Genomic DNA, 23,035 nt, shown 5'->3' on the forward strand with positions numbered 1-23,035 from the left:
TGAGGTAAATAATACGTATTTATACATATCAATTGGTGAGGCAGGTTGCAGGAGAGTGTATTGAAGATGAGTTGATGGAAAATAAAAATAAAATGTATGTGAAAAAAGTTGTAAATATATATATATACACGACACGACAAGACGAGGACAAAAGACGTCTGAACTGCTATGCCATCTCGGGCAAGAGGATTGTGTCCCACCACCCGTCAACCCCTCTTTTTACACTTCTGCTACTCTCTGTTCATCATATATACATAGTGACTTTAAGGATACCTACATGTACATACTACCTCAATCAGCCTGACTAACCGGTGTCTGTATGTAGCCTTGCTACTCTCTGTTCATCATATATACATAGTCACTTTAACGATACCTACATGTACATACTACCTCAATCAGCCTGACTAACCGGTGTCTGTATGTAGCCTTGCTACTCTCTGTTCATCATATATACATAGTCACTTTAACGATACCTACATGTACATACTACCTCAATCAGCCTGACTAACAGGTGTCTGTATGTAGCCTTGCTTTTTTTTCTTCAAATGTCTTTCTACTGTTATTTTATTTCTTTACTTACCTACACACACACACACACACACACACACACACACACACACACACACACACACACACACACACATACCTTTTTTTGGCACCATTGGTTAGAGCCTGTAAGTAAGCATTTCACTGTAAGGTTTACACCTGTTATATTCGGCGCACGTGACAAATAAACTTTGATTTGATATAATTCTGTCGGGCAGAAATGAAGGTTAGAATCAGGAACGTTTCCTCTCACAGCTCTACACGACAGAATGTTGAATAACGTGATATGTTAAAGTACTTTACCGGTTGTAGGTGAACTTTATCCTTTTTAGCGGTAGGTATGTGAGACAATATATCCACAGGAAAGTATAATTACATCAATTTTTTAAAGCGCTGGTAGTGCGTTCAATTTCTATCACCTGAAGCATGCGCACAAGATTTAAAAAAATACATGCCGGAGATGCATGCTGATTTGCCGAGTTCATGAACGTGTTTACGAGATTAAAGACATATGAACGCAGTACCAGCGTTTTGAAAAGTTGATTTAATTTATACTTTCCCGTGGATATATTGTCTCACATACCTACCGCCAAACAGACCAAGTTCACCCACAACCGGTAAAGTACTTTGACATGTAATTGTATTCAACATTCTAGTGAATGGAAACTTTACCGATTCAAACGCTCATTCCCGAAGAAGAATTTTATGCAATTCAATTTCTGGTTTCCAGGCAATATTGAATGCAACCCGAAGTCACACAATTGAAATGTAATCATCGATTACACTAATGACATTTCCTCTCTGAAACACAATAGGCTAGTAAAAGAAATGATCTAACAGATCACTTGCTCAGTGTTTTTACGGTCAACTAAATAAAGCATCTAAATATGAGAGATTACTATGGGGTAAATGCCAAAGGAAGGAGAGACTAGAGGTCCAGTTTGACTTGTAAAATGTACAGACAGTATAGTGCTGCTGTGATGCCTACAGGTTGTGACTGCGGTATTGGCACTTGTCGTCCATGCGTAACTGTAGTGGTTCTATTCAATGTAGTGTAATCTGTGTACTACCCATAATCCGAGCCATACATGGTCGGATCACACGGTGGCATTGTTTGTTTTCAGAGACCGCTCATAAAATAGTTTAAATGACAACGTGAGGCTACTACAAATTAATTCATGAATTCTTCGCCACGCCTTTACAACGTAAATAAATTGTGCTTGACCAATTGCAAGCCTTGAATCCTCAAATAGCGCTCTGCCGATGATCAGACGACTAAAGGAGAAACTATTTAAATCTCTAATGAACAATTTGACTCCAGGTCACTCAACTCTCACTGGTCTCAGGCGTACACGAACAACAGTCTCACTGATACTTGGATCATTGGACATAAACTCACCGAACACACGAGTAACTGTTCAAAAGAGCCGGTTATCTTTACATCGACGGACTTCACATTTGTTTGCGTGAGAAAGAAATGAAAAATCTAACTTTTTCTTTGTGGGTTGTCCTACTTTGTGCAATTGCGCTCTTTGCGTCGGGAGTGGAAGACAACGAACTTTTCAAAGGTAAGAAATAAATCTAAATAGACTATTTCATTGACACTTAACAGCACAATCCAGGGTTTCCCCATACTGGTTCCTCGCACCCCTAGGGGTGCACGTTTTGGTTTTTGCTTTACACTACACCGCTGATTCAACTAGTCATCAAACTGATAATTTGAATCAGTTGTGTAGTGTTGGGACAATACACAACGTACCGAGGTCTGAGTTTGGGGAAAGTTGGCATAGCCTATTCGGAAAGCCTACATTACATTTTTTTTAAATATTAGGCTATCCACTACAATGAGTCAATGGGAATATGCTACACACCATGAGTAAAGGGTCATTCAGACAAGAAGCAGGTTCAATGGAAATCAGAGTTAATTTTCAATTTAACCCCCATTAGCACAGCATATCTTTGATTTGATTGCATTGATCGAATGAGGATCAAGTGAGACCGGGATGAACGGGAATGGATTTTCATGTGAGATACGTGTCCTTGGAGTGCTCGTGATGTGGCGCAAAAGCCGGACTAGACGTCACATCTCGTGGCTCTATCTGGTATTGAGATTTTTCCGACGACTCCGCGTTTTACCAAGAACCGCAGTGCCCCGCCGGGGCTGTTGGCTTGTTCTACAAGTCTGTAATCAATCAAAATTATCTTAAGTTTGGTTTCATTTTAGAAAAAACACTTATTTGATGTCCATAATTATTCCACTATCCTGTTCCGGAGAATAATTCATACAAACTTGGCAGTCAAATTTAAATTCTTAACGAATCCAGAATATAGTATTTGTCTTGAGACACTTAACATCTTTAGTTTCACTATTTCGCGTGAAAGCGTGTCAGTAAGAGCTCAAGGCCATATGGAATAGAAGTGCAGGAGAGTTCTGGAGTGCCGAGATATTGCAGTATAGTAGGCAGCTGGCTTTGTCTGTACAGCCAACTGATACTGTCACAGAGCAGTTGTAAACTACAGTGCATTCCTACATTTTATACACTGTCTGTACAATAGTAGCAGGTTGCCTTCACAAAGGGATTGCCACACATAGGATAGATGCTAAACGGGGGGGTGAAAAGCACAGGTCTTGATCGATATCCCTATATTGCTTTCACCAATCTGGTGCAGTGAATGGAAGAACTATGTGAACACCTTCAATATGCTAACTCTTTAAAAATATATATATTTATTTTTTACCTCCAATGCCAGGGAACAGCGACGGTGTGGCATGGGTGTAGAATTATGCCAATTCCTTTCTGGGGTGAAAAATGAGTTTACAATGCTTTATCTAATCTGTTCTTTTCTAATCTCCTGTGGCGCCGATACATTGATGGTAGTCTGGAGGGGCACAGGAGGATTTGAGTAGACTTGTGTTGTATGCAAACTACTAATCCCCATCTGATCATTTACAGAAGAGCGTTGCACCTCGTTATTTTTAAAGGCGACAACTTGAAACTATATATTTTTGTGCAAACGCTCTTAACATGCTGACTAGACTGGGCGTGCGTGTCTGCTATTGCACGCATGTTTTTTGTACAACCACACCAGACGCGATCAGGACACACAGGGCTAGCCCCAACAGGTTAACATGCTGACTAGACTGGGCGTGCGTGTCTGCTATTGCACGCATGTTTTTTGTACAACCACACCAGACGTGATCAGGACACGCATGCTGACCACACCTGCGAGTATTGCAAAATAAATGTAAACATGCGTGTTATTCAATCATTGCATCTACACTGCTCTCGTGTAGCCAGGCGCTAAACTAGAACTTGTTTCTATTTGTGACACTTGATGCGCTCCAAGTCCCGCCTCTCCCATCTCCTCATTGGTTTTTAGGCACATAGCCAGGTGAGTGATTGAAAGATGAACTGAGGTCCACACTCCAGTCCAGTTGGTGGTGGTAATGCACCTTTAAATTGGTTGCCAACCGCCATATAAAGTCCGAAGAAGAAGCCTGAAGGAGGAGATATTACTAGAAACTAACTAGATTACCCTTTTATCTGTGGATGAATTGTAGAGGACCTTGTGCATTTTAGGTAAAATGATAACCCAATATTTATATCCCAGTACAAATTAGCTAGCAACATCTAGCTAGCAACATCTAGCTAGCTAGCTAAACTGCAATACATGTTTAATGCTTTCCGCGGCCAGTGTAGTCCGCATGTAAGGTATGATTATGGCTTCAATTCTGATCCAAACGCTGAACTAGCGCTAGATGGCGCATGAGCAAGATGAAACATCATTGAGTCGAGAAGAAAATGGTTGAGTGAGCAGAGGACCAGTCAAGAACACAAATTCAACTTGAGCACTTGCAAATGTCTTTTGAGCGAGCAGAACATCATTGGCACAGATAAAATGTCAAACGTTACATATAACTAAGCAAAGAAATGTGATTAAAACCAGTGTTTGGTGCATTCAATTGTCCACCAGCAGTAGTCACTTGTCATAGCTAGCCGGGTTGAGCAGGAAGTGCCAAACCACTTGGGTAACCCAGCAGTATGATAACCAAAGAAATTATTTCCCCAATTAATTATAGGTATACCTGGAGTTGCGTGGAATCTACTTGCTAAACTTAGCTAGCCTATTACTCGTTAACCACCAAAGCGGACTGTCTGCTCACGCAAACTCCATAAAGAGTCCACTAATTGCTGGAAAGAGCCAATATTTAAGGGATTAAGTCCAGGGAAGGACACATCACATGAGGGATTTTGAATTACAGTACCATTCAAAAGTTTAGACACAATCATTCAAGGGTTTCTCTTTTCTCTTTACTATTTTCCACATTGTAAAATAGTAGTGAAGACATCAACTATGAAATAACACACATGGAATCATGTAGCAACAAATGGTTATATTTGAGATTCTTCAAAGTAGCCACCCTGTGCATTGATGACAGCTTTACACACCCGTGGCATTCTCTTGACCACCTTCAACTTCACGTGAGCCTACCAGATGAGCTGAATGCCTTTTATGCTTGCTTCGAGGCAAGCAACACTGAAGCATGCACGAGGGCACCAGCTGTTCTGAATGACTGCGATAACGCTCTGAGTAGCCGATGTGCGCAAGACCGTTTAAATATGTCAACATTCACAAAGCCGCGGGGTCAGATGGATTACCAAGACGTGTACTCGACGCATGCAAGACCAACTGGTAAATGTCTTCGCTGACATTTTCACGCTCCCTGTCTGAGTCTGTAATACCTACACTGTCTGAGTCTGTAATACCTACATGTTTCAAGCTGACTACCATAGTTCCTGTCCCCAAGGAAGCTAAGGTATCCTGCCTAAATAACTACCGCCCTGTAGCCCTCACGTCAGTAGCCAGGAAGTGTTTTGAAAGGCTGGTCATGGCTCACATCAACACCATCCTACCGGATACCCTAGATCTACTCAAATTCTCATACCCCCCCCCCCCAACAGATCCACAGATGACGGAATCTCAATCACACTCCACACTGCCCTTTATCCACCTAGACAACACCGATGTGAGAATGCTTTTCATACACTACAGCTCAGTGTTCAACACCATATTGTCCTCTAAGCTAAGGACCCTGGAACTTAACACCTCCCTCTGCAACTGGATCCTGGACTTCCTGACGGGCTTCCCCCAGGTGGTAAGAGTAGGCAACAACATGTCTGCCACGCTGATCCTCAACACTGGTGCCCTCAGGGGTGTGTACTTAGTCCCATCGTGTACTCCTTGTTCACCCACGACTGCGTGGCCAAACACAACTCTAACAACAAGTTTGCTGACGACACAACACTTCACTGGGGCCAAGCTTCCTGCCATCCAGGACCTTTATAATAGGCGGTGTCTGAGGAAAGCCCATAAAATTGTCAGACTCCAGCCACCCACGTCATATACTGTTTTCTCTGCTACCGCACGGCAAGCTGTACCGGAGCGCCAAGTCTAGAACAAAGGTTCCTTCACAGCTTCTACTCCTGAACAATTAATAAAATGGCCACTGGGCTATTACATTGACCCCCCCCCCATTTGTTTTGTACATGCTGTTTATTATGTATGCATAGTCACTTCACCCCTACCTACATAAATTACCTCGACTAACCTGTACCCCCTGTATATAGCCACGTTATTGTTTAGTTTATTTGGTAAATATTTTCTAAAGTCTTCTTGAGCAGCACTGTTGGTTAAGGGCTTGTAAGTAAGCATTTTACGGTAAGGTCTAAACTTGTTTTTTTTCCGGTGCATTTGACAAATAGTTTGACTCTTGGAAGGTGTTCCCAAATGCTGAGCACTTGTAGGCTGTTTTTCCTTCTCTGTGGTCCAACTCATCCCAAACAATCAGGTGACTCTGGAGGCCAGGTCATCTGATGCAGCACTCATCACTCTCCTTGATTAAATAGCCCTTACACAGTCTGGAGGTTTGTTGGGTCATTGTCCGGTTGAAAACAAATGTTAGTCCTGCTAAGCCCAAACCAGATGGGATGGCGTATCGCTGCAGAATGCTGTGGTAGCCATGCTGGTTAAATGTGCCTTGAATTATAAATAAGTCAGACCGTGTCACCAGCAAAGCACCATCACACCACCTCCATGCTTCACGGTGGGAACTACACATCTAGAGATCTGTTCACCTACTCTGTGTCTCAGAAAGACATGGCGGTTGGAAGCAAACATGTCCAATTTGCACTCGTCAGACCCAAGGACAGATTTCCACTTGTCTAATGTCAATTGCTTGTTTCTTGGCGCAAGTCTTCTTATTGGATTCCATTAGTAGTTACTTTGCAGCAATTTGACCCATGAAGGCCTGATTTCACGCTGTCTCCTCTGGACAGTTGTCTGTTACTTGAACTCTGAAGCATTTATTTGGGCTGCAATTTCTGAGGCTGGTAACTCTCTCTACTGGACTTATCCTCTGTAGCAGAGGTGACTCTGAGTCTTCGTTTCCTGTGGCGGTCCTCATGAGAGCCAGTTTCATCATAGCGCTTTCAAAGTTTTTAACTTTCTGTATTGACTGACCATGTCTTGAGGTTATGCTGGACTATCGTTTCTCTTTGCTTATTTGAGCTGTTCTTGCCATAATAGGGACTTGGTCTTTTACCAAAAAATGTGTATCTTCTATATACCACCCATACCTTGTCACAACACAACTGATTGGCTTAACTCATTAAGAAGGAAAAAAATGTCAACTTTTTTTTACAAGGCAAACTTGTTCATGGAGTACATAATCAGTCCCCAAGAATACAATGTAAACTGACAAACCAGAACCCCGAGTTTAGCATGTCAGAATCTGCTTTATCCGCCAAATCCATTCGCATGTACAGGAATTTGACCTGTGAAATGGTGCTGGCACAAATTTAAAATGTCTAGATGCTGAATTTCCACAGATCCAGATATAGTATGAACACTAAGCTGCAGGTAACCTAGTGTGTTACTGGCACACCGTGATTGACCATTAAGGTTAATGTGGGAAAATCTGTGCCCTTGAATGACGCACTTAAACCCTAATTGGCTCTGGATAAGAGTATGCTGGAAGATATGTGCAGTTTTGGGATGACTGTACCGGTGTAAATAGTGTAAAGTCCATGGATGAGAGGACCAGGTGGACTGTTGATTACCATGGCACGTGGGAAGTAACTGTTCAGGTAGTGGGAGGTACTGGTTGCGCTTGACCTGAACTGTTTGCCTGAGGGCAATCTTTGGCGGGAGGGCAGTCTTTGGCGGAAGGAGTCGATGGTTATCTTTACTGCAAGCATCCTTGCCCTGGAGTCGTACAGGACCTCAATAGAGTGCAGGTGGCAGCCAATGGCCCCCTCAGCAGACCGGACAATCCATTGCAATGATGGTGAGAATTGGACTCTTATGCAAATTTAGAATTTGAATCGGTACACACAGCATTCATTGGAGGACAGAACGACTGGAGTGAGGAGGTTAAATGTTTTGGCGTCTTAATGTTGCGTTCGCGGTAGCAGTCCATTTTTAAGACTGCTGTATCGATAGAGTAAACTATGGCTAATAATTTAGCCAAATAAGTGATCAGATGTGGGCCTTGACTGAGCCCAGCTGTGGGGATATTCCATGGGAGGAGTGATGCTGACACTCACAGGTGTTTTCCTCCTATAGGTTCATAAAGTTAATTATCCTAAACCTCTCGAACGCAATATTCCTAGACTAATGCGACACTGCAGCAAATCAAATGATTGAGACCTAAAGCTGAAATAATGAGGTGGCTCGAACACGGCTCATTAACGAGCACGATTGACTGGTAGAGCCGCCCTCCTCACAATAAAGACAAATGTGAGCTCTGCTAGGGGTACAAGCTGATTATGTTAAAAAAAAAAAAAAAAATGTGATTATTCAAGTGTAATGTTTGTGTAGGAATCTTGTATAATGATCATACTCTTGTTTTTTAAAATTTTATTTGAACCTTTTAACTAGGCAAGGCATTTAAGAACAAATTCTTATTTACAATGACTGCCTAGGAACAGTGGGTTAACTGGCCTAGGAACAGTGGGTTAACTGGCCTAGGAACAGTGGGTTAACTGGCCTAGGAACAGTGGGTTAACTGGCCTAGGAACAGTGGGTTAACTACCTGTTCAGGGGCAGAACGACTTTTATTTCCTCTTGTTAGCTCTCGGGTTTGCTCTAGCAACCTTTTCGGTTACTGGCCCAACACACTAACTACCAGGCTACCTGCCGTGCCAATAACCTGTGTAGTTCCTGCTGCTACAACTGATAGTAATAACGTGTTTGATTTGAAATGAGGGACACTCCATGTGAGGGTATATAGGTTCCTCCCTACATGTTGTATTCCAAGGCTCTGAAGGTGACTCCCGCTGAACTGTAAACCTAAGATGGGCTGAAGTCCTTTTTTTTATATTTGTGTGTATCTTTTTCCATGCAGCTAGAGATATTGCTCATCCTAATGCCCTCCTATTGCTCACCCCTCCCTAGATGAGGAGTTCAAAGTGCTCTACGACGACGAGGCGATCCATGACCGGATCACGTACAACATGAGGAAGAGCCTGAATCTTGACGTGGACGGCTGTGTCCTTCTGCCTGGTGAGAAGAGGAGTCTGCAGAAGTGTGGCTTCAACGTCACAGCCAAGACCTTCTTCATCATCCACGGCTGGACGGTAAACACACTCCTTGTCCCCTCGTCTACCTTTTTGTCACAGGTTGCTTTAGTGAGCCTTTGCTGTGTATGTTTTTATTTCTTTTTTTTAGGCAGAGGGTTGCTCTTTAAAGGGGTGTGTGTGTGTGTGACCGATTTGCTCTCTCCTATACAGACGAGTGGGATGTTTGAGAGTTGGATGCAGAAGCTGGTGGCGGCCATGATGCAGCGAGAACCGGAGTCCAACGTGGTCATCGTTGATTGGCTTCCCATGGCCCACCAGCTCTACCCCGACGCTGTCAACCACACCCACCAAGTTGGTCTCAGTGTTGCCACCACCATTAACTGGCTCCAGGTGTGATTTGGTTGTTCAGCGGTCTATTACATTGCAGTATCAGTGAGGAGGGCTGTTGAATACATTGATCTTTAAGCTTACATGTACTGACAGTGTTCATAGGACACTATAAGGGGTGATGTGTTTTTCTCTCGGGGACGTTTATCTAAATGATGTGGGACAGGGCCTCGTTTTCCAGTTGCGATATAACTGTAGCATTACGATCGTAGCAGTTGCATCGTTATTTAAGAGCCAACTTTTAAAAATATTAAAAATATTTAAAGAAAAATGTGTTTACCAAACCAATCATGTAGAGTTCGTTAAGTGCATCGTTAGACCATGGGTCTACCGATGGGATCGAAAGAATAGCAATGCTGCTCTCGGATCAGCCTTCTCCACTCAAATCTTACCTTAACATTTATTATTATTGTACAATGCTGACAATGGATCTGCTCCTAGAGAGATTACTGCTTATGGCTGCAAATATTGAGGCGGTTTATGATGCTTACGCCATAATAATGCACTAAATTAGACTGTGCACACCTTGGTACACATGAGACTAAAATGAGGCCGTAGCCTAGTGGCTACTCAATGCAGTCATCTCGGTTTTTATTTGTTTTCTTTCACTTGTTTTGTAACAATTGCCACTTTTTAAAATTTGTACCTATTTTTTTTAACTAGGCAAGTCGGTTAAGAACAAATTCTTATTTTCAATGACGGCCTAGGAACAGTGGGTTAAAACTGCCTTGTTCAGGGGCAGAATGACAGATTTTTACAGTGTCAGCTCAGGGATTTGATCTAGTAACCTTTTCGGTTACAAGTCCAACACACTAACCACTAGGCTACCTGCCGCCCGACTAGTAGTCAACTTCGTTCTGACGTTATCGGCCGCCTGTCTGATGGATGCCTACAAATCTTGATTCTGTGTTTAGTGGAGATCTTCTGTGAATAATAATACAAATACGATCTAATGTACTTTTGCTGCTCTACAAGTGGTCTTGATCAAAGGGTTTGGGGAAACAGAATGGCATTTAATGATTTATTTTTTATTTCACCTTTATTTAACCAGAACAAGTTCTCATTTGCAACTGCGACCTGGCCAAGATCAAGCATAGCAATTCGACACATTCAACGAGTTACACATGGAATAAACAAAACATACAGTAGAAAAAAGTCTATACAGTGAATGCAAATGAGGTAAGATAAGGGAGTTAAGGCAATAAATAGGCCATGGTGGTGAAGTAATTACAATATAGCAATTAAACACTGGAATGGTAGATGTGCAAGTAGAGATACTGTGGTGCAAAGGAGCAGGATAAATAAATACTGTTTGGGGATGAGGTAGGTAGATGGGCTGTGTGCAGTGATCTCTGAGCTGGTGCTTAAAGCTAGTGAGGGAGATATGAGGCTTCAGAGATTTTTGCGGTCATTGGCAGCAGAGAACTGGAAGGAAAGGCGGCCAAAGGAGGAATTGGCTTTGGGGGTGACCAGTGAGAGATACCTGCTGGAGCGTGTGCTACGGGTGGGTGCTGCTATGGTGACCAGTGAGCTGAGATAAGGCGGGGCTTTACCTAGCGGAGACTTGTAGATGACCTGGAGCCAGTGATAATCTTAATACTGAGAAGGCTCTGGGGAAACGAGGCTCTGGACCGTCTCCAGTAGTTTAGTGAGTTGAGAGCTCCAGTGTGCTAGAGGACAGCTGAGTATCCCAATACCCTTCCAGTGCTGACTACAGTAGTGGTGATGTGGCTGGGAACTTTTCCTTCAGGAACAGAACAGCTGGCAGTGTTTTCAGGTGTTGGTGGGAACTCCTGGTATCCTGTGAATTCTAATGAGGGAGTTGTGGGTATTTCTGTATTTTCCATTTGGTCATACGGGAACTCGCCAGATGCTCTTGGGGAAGAGTTGTCCTCTGTCTAGTTTGCAATTGGTCTCATTCTCATCACGAGTCAACTGCTGTGTGACCTAGTGTGTCTCTCCATTGTGACCTCCACTAAGAGCAGAGACTGGGTGTGGTTCCAATTCACTGTACTGCTTTCTACCCAGCTAATCTGTTCAGATGGCTGAAGGGAAAGGAGGCTATTAGACAGTATTGGGATACATTCTATGTCTCATTCAGGCAAGGCTCTGTCCCCTTAACAGGCCAGGACACCGCTGACATGCAAGCCCAGGGTTCAGGCTGTGGGTAAGAGGGTAGACTGCCTTCTGAGACAAGCAGAGGGTGGAAGTGCTTTTGCAATGAAGGGAGAGTGTGAACGTATTCTGATACCTCATTATCTCCACTGGGATTTGCTGGTGCCCAGGGAATGACTGACTGCTATTGGCTGAGGGCCTTTTGTGTGGCAGCAGCTGATGTTGGTTGTCATGTATCCGATAGGAGGAACAGCAGCTGCCCTTGCATAATGTGCACCTGATTGGCTACAGCTTGGGGGCCCATGTGGCGGGCTACGCCGGAACATCTGTGCGAGGGACTATTGGCAGAATCACGGGTAAGTTGTGGGAGGTTTATGACCGCATTCACTGTTGCTCCTCATGACTCTGAACAGGCAGCGGTCTGAACCTTTGTAACGGTGCCAATCCCCTTTTAAATCAAACTCAATATAGTCAAGTATGAAACCAGTACCACCTTACCATCGACATGTCTTCATGGAGTGATGGCTGTGGCTATAGTCACGGTGTATTGACTGTTAAGCTGTGGCTGTATGCCTATAGATCTTAGACACCTTTCTTGTCCACCAAATGAGACGTTCCCGTTTCTCCCATCTCTCCTATAGGTCTAGACCCGGCAGGGCCCATGTTTGAGGGGGTGGGAGATGATAAGCGCCTCTCATCGGACGACGCCGACTTTGTGGACATCCTGCATACGTACACGCGCGAGGCACTGGGTATGAGCATTGGGATCCAGCAGCCCATCGGAGACATTGACATCTACCCCAACGGTGGAGACGTGCAGCCAGGCTGCTCCCTGCGTGAGATGCTTACCAGTACAGCTGGAGGAAGTGAGTACCACACACAGGAAGAAGTCACTGAGGGTGTGTGTGTGTGTGTGTGTGTGTGTCCCCTCCCTCCCCCCACCACAAGTCTAAAAGCATTGGATTGGTGTAGGCATAGCCTAGAGGGAGTTTCCATACACCAGTCATTTCCTTTCAAATCCATGAAGTGAACAAGTGCACGCTTTGGGTGCAAGGAGAGATTGTTGGGACGCACCACTAAACGCAGTGCTGTACCAAGTTTAACTGACTTTTTTTTCTGCTGTTCTTTGGCTAGATGGGAGTTGGCTGCTTGTCATGTGACTGGTTGGCTGTTCCCTTGTTGCTTATCAGTGCTGTTAACTCTTTCCTCCTCAGGCTTCATGGATGTGATTAAGTGTGAACACGAGCGGGCTGTGCTCCTGTTTGTGGACTCGCTGATGAACAACGAGTACACGAGCCTTGCCTACCAGTGCACCGACCCCGAACGCTTCAAGAAGGGCATCTGCCTGAGCTGCCGCAAGAACCGCTGCAACAACATTGGTTACAACAGCAAGAAGATGAGGAAGAGGAGCAACTGTAAGATGTACCTGAAGACCCGTGCTGTCACACCCTTCAGAGGTGAGCTGGGGATTATTTTAATTGGGGGGAAGAGGAGGAAGGTGCAGTTTTATAATGCTGTTCTTCACATTTAACCATTTTCCCTCAACCGCTTGGCTTGGTTTCCACCCGACAGATTGTCATGCAAATAGTCTTACACATTGTTTTTATTCAAAATGTATTTTCCCACCAGAGAACCGTTTTTCATCTAATTGACTTTGTGTTATCCGTGATGACATGGTGCACATACCTTGACCCCTTTGGTTAATTTCCCATGTACCAAATACAGTGTACCATGGTCCCGACCCATTTTCAACTCTACTGATGGGTTTTCGCACTTGTGTAATATAAATCAAATGATTTGTCACGTGCGCTGAACGCGGCAGGTCACGTGCGCTGAACGCGGCAGGTCACGTGCGCTGAAGTGCTTGCAGTTTAAGAACAATATTTAATTAATAAACTAAAGTAAAATAGTCCGGGTAGCCATTTGATTAGCTGTTCAGCAGTCTTATGGCTTAGCTGTTAGGAGCCTCTTGGACCGAGACTTGGTGTTCCGGTACCGCTTGCTGTGTGGTAGCAGAGAGAACAGTCTATGACTAGGGTGGCTGGAGTTGTTACATTTTTAGGGCCTTCATCTGATACTGCCTAGTATAGAGATTCTGGATGGCAGGAAGCTTGGACTTAGTGATGTACTGGGCTATACGCACTACCCTCTGTAGCACCTTGCGGTCGGTTGCTGAGCAGTTTCCATAGGAGGTGGTGATTATTTCTAGTCGGGATGCTCTCGCTGGTGCAGCTGTAGAACCTTTTGAGGAGCCATGCTAAATCTTTTCACTCTCCTGTGGGGTAAGAGGCATTGTTGTGCCCTCTTCACGGCTGGGTCAACAGGGAGTACAGGAGGGGACTAGGCACACGCCCCTGTGTTGAGGGTCAGTGTGGCGGATGTGTTACCTACCCTTACCACCTGGGGGGCAGCGGCATCAAGAAGTCCAGCATCCTTTTGCAGAGGGAGGTGTTTAATCCCAGGGTCCTTAGCTTTGTGATGAGCCATGTGGGCACCAAGGGATTAAAAAATAATAATAATGCTTTAACTAGGCAGTTCAGTTAAAAAAATATATTTACAATGACTGGCTACACTATGGTGTTGAACACTGAGCTGTAGTCTCATGCCCCAGGACTACCTGACATGATGACTCCTTGCTGTCCCCAGTCCACCTGACTGTTCTGCCTTATTATTATTGGACCATGCTGGTCATTTATGAACATTTGGACATCTTGGCCATGTTCTGTTATAATCTCCACCCGGCACAGCCAGAAGAGGACTGGCCACTCCACAGCCTGGTTCCTCTAGGTTCCTTCCTTTCTAGGGAGTTTTTCCTAGCCACCGTGCTTCTATATCTGCATTGCTTGCTGTTTGAGGGTTTTAGGCTGGGTTTCTGTACAGCACTTTGAGATATCAGCTGATGTAAGAAGAGCTTTATGAATACATTTGATTTGATTAGTCAATGAACAGCATTGAACAGAGCACACTCTGATAGGTATGTGGTTACAAAGGGCCTCGGGTGTCTTAATTTGCCTTGGCAAAAAACTCTGAGTGCAGTTCTAGCCAGAAATCTGACAGTGCCTTCTGATTTTAAAGTCAATTTTCAGAACCGCTTGTTTCGATGAGGCTCTTGTTCAGATCGTGGTCAAATGGACTGGCTGCAGGGCATGAAAGAGAGAACGGATCCAGTTCGTCGTCTGTTTCGGGAAAGTAATTGCGCACCCACCTCACTCAGGTGCTTCGCTATATCACATGTGACATTGTGTGTGTGTGTGTGTGTGTGTGTAAGCTTGAGTTCATTTGCACGGTAATCATGCATACAATGACGGAAAGACATGTTGTCCTTGTTAATGCAGACAGAAAAGAGCTTCAACTTCTTAGCCTCAATTTTGTACCACACAAGTCCATTTGATGTCACAAAGCTGTCCAGTACTTAAAAGAATCCTCATGTTGCCCTGGTTTGCCGGGGATGTCTTCCTTAATTGCCAACCCCCCCATAAACCTAACGGACATATACCAGGCCTGCCACGGGTGACTCATCCAGCTGTAACGCATATAATTCATTGGCTTGTATGCTAAGCAGTAATTGTTTCAAAACATCTCCTGCTTTGTCACTGAAGTGTTGTGAAATTGTCTAGTTTTTTGGGGGCCTTTTCCCCCAGCATTGTCCCAGCCATATATGCAACAGCAGGAAGAAATGAGTCTAACACAATAGTATGGTGTTTGCCTGTCCTAGCCACTCGGTAGCTCACCATATGTTATTTCTAGCCCCTTCTTATTAATGGTATCTGTTGCTTTTATACATGTCTTACTACTCAAATGTCTTAATTCTCGCTTCATCTCGTGTGCTTAATTTTTTTTTACTCTGTCAGGGACAGGTGGAAAATGTCAGTGAAGAACCTTGCAAGTAGGTCAGCGCTTGCTCTGAGTAAAAGTCCTGGTAATCCGTCTGGCCCTGTGTCTTTGAATGTTGACCTGGTTTAAAAGTCTTACTCTCATCGGCTACCGAGAGTGGGATCCCAGTCGTCCGGAACAGCTGGTGCTCTCATGCGTGTTTCTTGCCTTGACTCATGCATGAAGTCATTTAGCTCGTCTGGTAGACTTGTTGCTCGTAGCTGGGCTTCTCTTTTTAGTCCGTAATAGTTTGCAAGCCCTGCCATATCTGACGAGCATCAGAGTAGTAGGTTTGACTCTTAGTCCTGTATTGACACTTTGCCTGTTTGATGGTTCATCGGCGGGCATAGCGGGATTTCTCATAAGCTTCTGGTTTAGAGCCCTGCTCCTTGAAAGTGGCAACTCTACCCTTTAGCTCAGTATGGATGTTTATATAAATAAAAGATTCCAGAAGTTTCTCATATGCACAAAGGTTATTTCTCTCCGATCCCTGTTACTGAGAATTTCTGGGGACAATAAAAGCCCACTCTAAAATGTGCCGTTTTGTCACACCACAGTGCCACAGATGTCTAGTTGAGGGAGTGCACAAATTGGCATGCTGACTGCAGGCATGTTCACCAGAGCTGTTGCTAGATTGTTTCATGTTCCTTTCTCTACCATAAACTGCCTCCAATGTCGTTTTTAAGAGAATTTAGAGAATTTGGCAGTACGTCCAACCGGCCTCAACCACAGACCATGCGTAACAACGTCAGCCCAGGACCTCCTCAACCACAGACCATGCGTAACAACGTCAGCCCAGGACCTCCTCAACCACAGACCATGCGTAACAACGTCAGCCCAGGACCTCCTCAACCACAGACCATGCGTAACAACGTCAGCCCAGGACCTCCTCAACCACAGACCATGCGTAACAACGTCAGCCCAGGACCTCCTCAACCACAGACCATGCGTAACAACGTCAGCCCAGGACCTCCTCAACCACAGACCATGCGTAACAACGTCAGCCCAGGACCTCCTCAACCACAGACCATGCGTAACAACGTCAGCCCAGGACCTCCACATCAGTCTTCACCTGTGGGATCATCTGAGACCAGCCGGACTGCTGATGGAACTGTGGGATCATCTGAGACCAGCCGGACTGCTGATGGAACTGTGGGATCATCTGAGACCAGCCAGACTGCTGGACTGCTGATGGAACTGTGGGTTTGCACAACCAAATATTATTTTTTTTCACAAACTGTCTCAGGGGGAACGTATCTGCGTGCTCGTCGTCCTCGCAAACTGCTTGCCCACACAATGCCGTACATGCAGTCTGCCCAGTACAGTTGAAACCGGGATTCATCCACGAAGAGCGTGCCAGTGGCCATCAAAAGTGAGCATTTGCTTACTTAAGTAGTTTACAAGGGCAAACTGTAGTCAGGTCAAGACCCTGGTGATGTCAACATTGTGATCGGAGTGCCTCATGGTGTGGTTATGGGCAGGCATAAGTTAGATGACACCATTTGCAATTTCGATGTTAATTCTGAATGCACAGAGATACTGTGACAAGATTCCAGAGTCCCATTGTCGTGCCAGTCATCTGCCGTCGTCACATGTTTCAGCATGATAATACACAGCCCCATGTCGCAAGGATCTGTACACAATTCCTGGAAATGTCCCAGTTCTTCCAAGGCCTACGTACTCGACAGGTCACCCATTCAGCATGTTTGGGATGCTCTGGATTGACGTGTAGTACAGCATGTTCCAGTTCCTGCCAATATCCAGAAACTTCGCACAGCCATTGAAGAGGAGTGAGACAACATTCAACAGGCCACAACAGCCTGATCACCTCTATGTTAAGGAGAATGGTGATCGAATGGTGATCACACCAGATACTGACTGGTTTTCTGAGCCACACCCCTACATTATATCTGTATTCCCAGTCACGTGAAATCCATAAATTAGGCCTTAATGAATATTATTCCAGTTGACTGATCTCTTTAAAAAATATATATATATATATTAACTCTAATTCAGTGAAATCTTTGCAATTGTTGCACTTATATTTTTGTTCAGTGTGTCAAAACAAAAATAATTCAATAGAAAAACAAGAAATGCAGCTAGTTTTCTGTCGTTTCAGTTTGAAGTGATTTGTGTTGGCTAGCTCCTCTGAATACTAACCTGGCTAGGAAGCGAATGCTCTATGCCAGGTGAATTTGCCCATTAGCTCATTGTTATAGAAAACAGCTTAAACAAACTCACGTCGCTACTTTTCTGTTATTCTGGCTGCACTGTTTGACATGACAGTTAGCAGATGTTTTTATTGCTAGCAAGCGAGGGATAAGAATGTTGCCAGCCGTCACTGCAACGCAATATTTAGACCGTGCGCCTGGGTGATGTCCATAGATTTATAACGAGACCTAACTTGTCTCTGGCAAGTGAACGAACAGGTGGCTAGGGTAGCAACCCTAGATTTGGTTCAGGACTATCTTGTGGAAGGCTGAAATGGTAAAAATACATTCATAATATCAGTCATTTCAATATGTTAACCTGTTGCATAAAAGTGATGCCTTGTGGAACGTGTTTTGGAGGATATATTGCCACAGTTTCTCTACTTCTTCTCGGGCTTAACACTTGTGACAATACCCTCCAGACACCGGCTTCTCGGACATTATCACTTACACATAACACACCTTATCAGTACTTGATCAGTAGCCAAGCGATTTATCTCTGAACCTTCTTTTTTTATGACTCAGTCACACCTTGCAGTCGTAAAGCTACTGTATTGGCTCCTGTTTATGTCCCTGTCCTGTGATATTTATTTTGCTGTTTTGTTTGTCCCTCCTAGGCATCCATTATCAGATGAAGATGCATGTGTTCAACAGAAAGCAGGCTGACGATGCTGACCCAACCTTCCACGTCAAGCTGTATGGAGCTCACAATGACACCGATGACCTGCATGTAGACTTGTGAGTACTGCTGCTCTCTACTCAGTGGCAGGTAGCCTAGCGGTTTGGGCCCGATTTAGACTTAGGAAATGTACGCCCTTTCCTAGGCACTTAGTAGTTGGTATTCAGACTTGCCTTATGCAGGTTTGTAAATAAGCTTTCCTTGTGCGCACTGAATACATGTTTAATTCAACCCATGAAAATGTTTTAACGCGATACAACTCTGCAGGTTTTATAGAAGCCTAGTTTGTGTCTCCAAACTTCACCTGCGAAAATTCAGAATAACGGCACAGCTATTTATAGCCTAATTCACGCCATGTTGAGGAGATTTTCAGTTTGCTTCCAAATGATTGGTTTCACATTCGTCTCCAGGGATCATAAGGAAAATAATCTAAAATAATTGCCATGTGCATTTCCACCAGTGGAGGTGGCTGAGGGGAGGACGGCTCATAATAATAGCTGGAACGGAGTGGATGGAATGGCATGAAACCATGTGTTGGCTGCATTTGATACTATTTCCGCTCTAGCCGTTACCATGAGCACAACCTCCCTGATTTTCAAGTTACCCACCAACCTCCTCCTGTGACACCCTTCTCCAAACGGATTACTCATTTACCGTATCAATGTGTAAATTACAGTGCATGTAGATTACAATGGGGGTTGTTAAGCATACGTAAAAATAAGGTAAATCCCTTGTTATACTCTTCTCTCTGAGTTCAAACCTTTACCTTAAGCAGCAGAACCTAAGTCTAGTACTACTATCATCACTGTTCACCTGCTATTCGTGTGGTGGAGAGCACTGACATTAAAAGGTGAGGTCTGTGTCAATGCTCTATTCTGCATCACTTAATTCTAGTCGGAATTCACCCACTTAAAGCTTTTTGGCCAGTAACCAAAAAGTCGCTAGTTCGAATACCCGAGCCGACAAGTGGAAAATTCGGTGCTCTTGCGCCAGACACTTAACCCAAGTTGCTCCAGGGTCGCTGTTGATAGTGGCTGATCCTGGCCGTGACCCTTTGGGATATTAAAAAAACACATTTTTCCAATTCACACGTATAAAACACACTTGTATGTATATGGGGCAAATATAAACACTCTTACTACTGTGCTCATGTAAAAAGAAACTATAAACACTTGAGTTGTCCTAATGCACTGAAGTGTAATGGCAATTAGTGAATTCATTTTTTTACTGTTAGGAATCCCTTTGTCCCGGAAGTCTAGGGGGGGGTATCGAGACCCGTAACATAACTCATAATGCAAATCATAATAGTGACAAAGTAACCGTGAGAACGAAAATAACCACCGACAACATAACTCTACCTTCAAACACTCATGGTTTATTTGATAAACACATGGTAAAAGGGGCTGAGCTGGACCCAAGGAAAGAAATAATAAGCATCCAAAAACACCCCTACGCTAGACTAGCCTACTTCACCAACAACTAACTAACCAAAAACACCCCTACATTAGACTAGCCTACTTCACCAACAGCTAACTAACTAACCAAACACACCCCTAAACTAGACTAGCCTACTTCACCAACAGCTAACTAACTAACCAAACACACCCCTAAGCTAGACTAGCTGTATTGACGTAGGCTAACTAACCAAAAATACAGTGGGTGGTCCGCCCAGTTCTAACTAGTGTTCTTAAACAAAGTTTACCTATGGGTAGTGTAGGCCCATGGGTGACGTGTCTTAGTACCCCCTTTTCCCACCATCAACAAAAACAATACTCACAGGTGGGGACACAGTGACATGCAGTTGAAAAAACAAAAGAACTACCGAGAGGTGGAGCTTCTGAGAAAAACAACGGTCAGGGTTTTTTAAACCAAGGGAATGTGATTGGGTAATGGAAACAGGAGGGGTCTTCTGATTTGAAGGTTGTTTGAGGAATGATTGCCACCTGTGATGAGAGAAGAAACACAGGATACCTGTATCCGTAACAACCTGTGACACCTTTTTGTGTCTCTCCCCCCCGCCAGTCCAAACAAAGTGGGTCTGAACCTGACCAACACCTTCCTGGTCTTCACCGAGGACGACATCGGGGATCTGCTGAAGATTCGTCTGAGCTGGGAGGGGGCCAACGAGTCGCTAGGGTCCATCTGGAAGAACATGAAGCAGTCTTTCTGGTCCTGGAACCGCACCGGCACGCCCATCAACCAGGTGTTGGAGGTCCGTAGGATCCGTGTCAAGTGTGGAGAAACTCAGAAGAAGTAAGTTGGGAGGCAGAAAGCGGTGGCCATTTTTTTTTTTTTTTTTTTTTTCCCCACATACCATTCAATGAGTGGTTGGTTCCATAGAATGGAAAAAAAGAGTTCAGAATTGCGATTTCCATTCTAGAAATTGTATTTCTATGGTTAGTTCACCAAGCAGAGTCGGCTGTCTTTGATTTGATAATGCTCTCACTCAAACGGCCGTTGTTTATAACTCAGGAAATGGAGTCATTTAGTCTTGAATTAAATGCATCTTGCCGTTAAACATTCTCTTTTTTTTATATTTTCACTTTTTTTTTTTTTTTTTAACTATCATTTGGTTTTTAGCATCTAATCTGCTCCTCAACGTTGTGCTATCGGTTCCTTGTTTCACTTATTGGTTTGTGCTTGTGTAGGTTCACATTCTGTGCCCAGGACCCCTCAGTGACTGAGATCTCTCCAGGACAGGTCATCACGTATGTCAAGTGTCGTGATGGCTGGGAGGTCAAACCAAGTAGAAAAAGGTACAGCACAGTCCATTCACTTAGTGTAGCGTTCTCTAACGGTGTCTAATTCTTAGATACAGAATTGTATTTTAAACCATTAGACAAGGTCCTTAGATGACTGGATACATGTCTAGGCAATCCAGCATATTGACCGGTACTCTTGCATTGACAGGTTGCATAACGTATAAGGATTCAGCACTTCATCAATCAACGCACCAATGGCATGGGACCCAAAGTCGGAAGGCATGTCTGTAAGGACCCGCCTTTTCTTCATCTGAGCACTTTGATTGGAGGAGTGATGAGCACACGGTGGGAGGCCTTGGACTTGGGATGCACCTGGATGTTTACTGGTGGTCACATGACTCTGGGCTCTGGCCAATGGGACGGCGGGAGGCTTCACGTGCCGTCTGTCAGGACCTGAGAATTCCCGGAGTTTTTCTTTGTACAGAGACTGTACAAAAATAAACGGTTGTGTTATCCATCGGACATTTTCCCCCAACAAACCTAGTCTCTTTACTGTATATTTGTATTAATTTTCTGAATTGGAAGCACTGCAAGACCATGGTTATTTATCAAGCACATTGTTTGAATAATTTCCTCTGATGCAGTGTTTGTGGTTGAGTGAATGTGTTTGCATGCAGGTAGTGTGTGGCGTGACCAAGGGTATGAGCGTGCCTATTGGCTAGAGCGAGCTTAATGTGACTACACTGTAAAACTGAAGGACGTGACTGGGCTACATTCACTTGATCTTTCACTGTGTTTTGTAGGGTTGCAAAATTCCCAGGTTTTCCAGAAATCTTGGTTGGATGATTGCGGATTTGTCCCTTCGGTGTCCGGTCATATTCCTTCTGGGAATTTGGGGAAATTTTTACTGAAATTTGCTACCCTACTTCTGTACAACGTGTTGCTATTGTTATTTTGATGTACCCCATATGTGGCCGTGTTTATGTATATAATGTAAAAAAATTAAAACAATTGGGGAAGAAATCACCTTTTTTTGGGGTGTTTTTCTTCAGCTGGATGACCAAGGTGCTTAAACCTTAAAGGCTGTTTCTTTAACTCATCCTCAAAGTCAAGAGGAGTTGAAATTACTGCAGAGGTTTTGATGTCCGGTTTTACTTAGATTAGTTTACTACTTTAAGTATGCCACTTACGTCACCCAAAAATCAGATCATTATTCCCAGATGTTCAGTAACCACGATGCTGAAAAGACTCGTTTTCAACATTGTTAACGTCTATGTACGGCCTTCCTGAGGCCAGGAAGTACGGTTGCCACGGTGTCAGATTCCTTTGCTTGTCTTGGTCAGTGGTATTGACGGTGCTACTTTTAGTTGTGTTACAGTGCTGGGAAGTATGGCCTCATTTTGACGGTGGAAATGCAACTCTAGCAGAAGTCTACGTAGGCCATGGTGTGATGCTGGGATTAATCTTATGGAATCTAGTAAACATGCCAATTCTAAAAATAAAAAAACTATGACCCACATCTGCTGAAGTCCCTGTCGGTTGCACTGTTAGAGTAGATCACTTCTGTTTAGATATTTCCTTGTTTGGTACACATGGCACTGTTAGAGTAGATCACTTCTGTTTAGATATTTCCTTGTTTGGTACACATGGCACTGTTAGAGTAGATCACTTCTGTTTAGATATTTCCTTGTTTGGTACACATGGCACGGCTAGAGTAGGACACTACTCTTCCCATATTCCTCTTCCTGGCCTCTTTCCCCTCCACCTTCTCTAAACGCATTGAAGATGCGAGAAGAGAAGAAGTTCCAAGGGGAGGCTGCTTGGCTCGTCTCCAATATAGTTTGAGGACTCCAATATAGTTTGAGGAGGTGGAGAGAAGAGTGAAATGCCTTCTGTCTTGCGTAGCTAGTTAATCGGCACACCGACTCAGCTTATACTTTC

The 23,035-nt window shown here is 44.0% G+C and overlaps 1 protein-coding gene across 1 annotated transcript; it reads left to right on the forward strand.

The window, feature by feature from the left end:
• The first annotated feature begins 1,818 nt into the window (after positions 1–1,818).
• Positions 1,819–22,613, forward strand: LOC115122993 (endothelial lipase-like). Its single transcript, XM_029652278.2, has 10 exons — positions 1,819–2,114; positions 9,004–9,185; positions 9,339–9,518; positions 11,875–11,986; positions 12,272–12,496; positions 12,845–13,087; positions 18,331–18,451; positions 20,415–20,645; positions 21,041–21,148; positions 21,303–22,613. The coding sequence occupies exons 1-10, from the start codon at positions 2,024–2,026 to the stop codon at positions 21,316–21,318; spliced, it is 1,509 nt and encodes a 502-aa protein (XP_029508138.1). The 5' UTR covers positions 1,819–2,023; the 3' UTR covers positions 21,319–22,613.
• The last annotated feature ends 422 nt before the right edge of the window (positions 22,614–23,035 follow it).

This window comes from Oncorhynchus nerka, linkage group LG13, assembly GCF_034236695.1.
Source record: "Oncorhynchus nerka isolate Pitt River linkage group LG13, Oner_Uvic_2.0, whole genome shotgun sequence".
Taxonomy (NCBI): Eukaryota; Metazoa; Chordata; class Actinopteri; order Salmoniformes; family Salmonidae; genus Oncorhynchus; species Oncorhynchus nerka.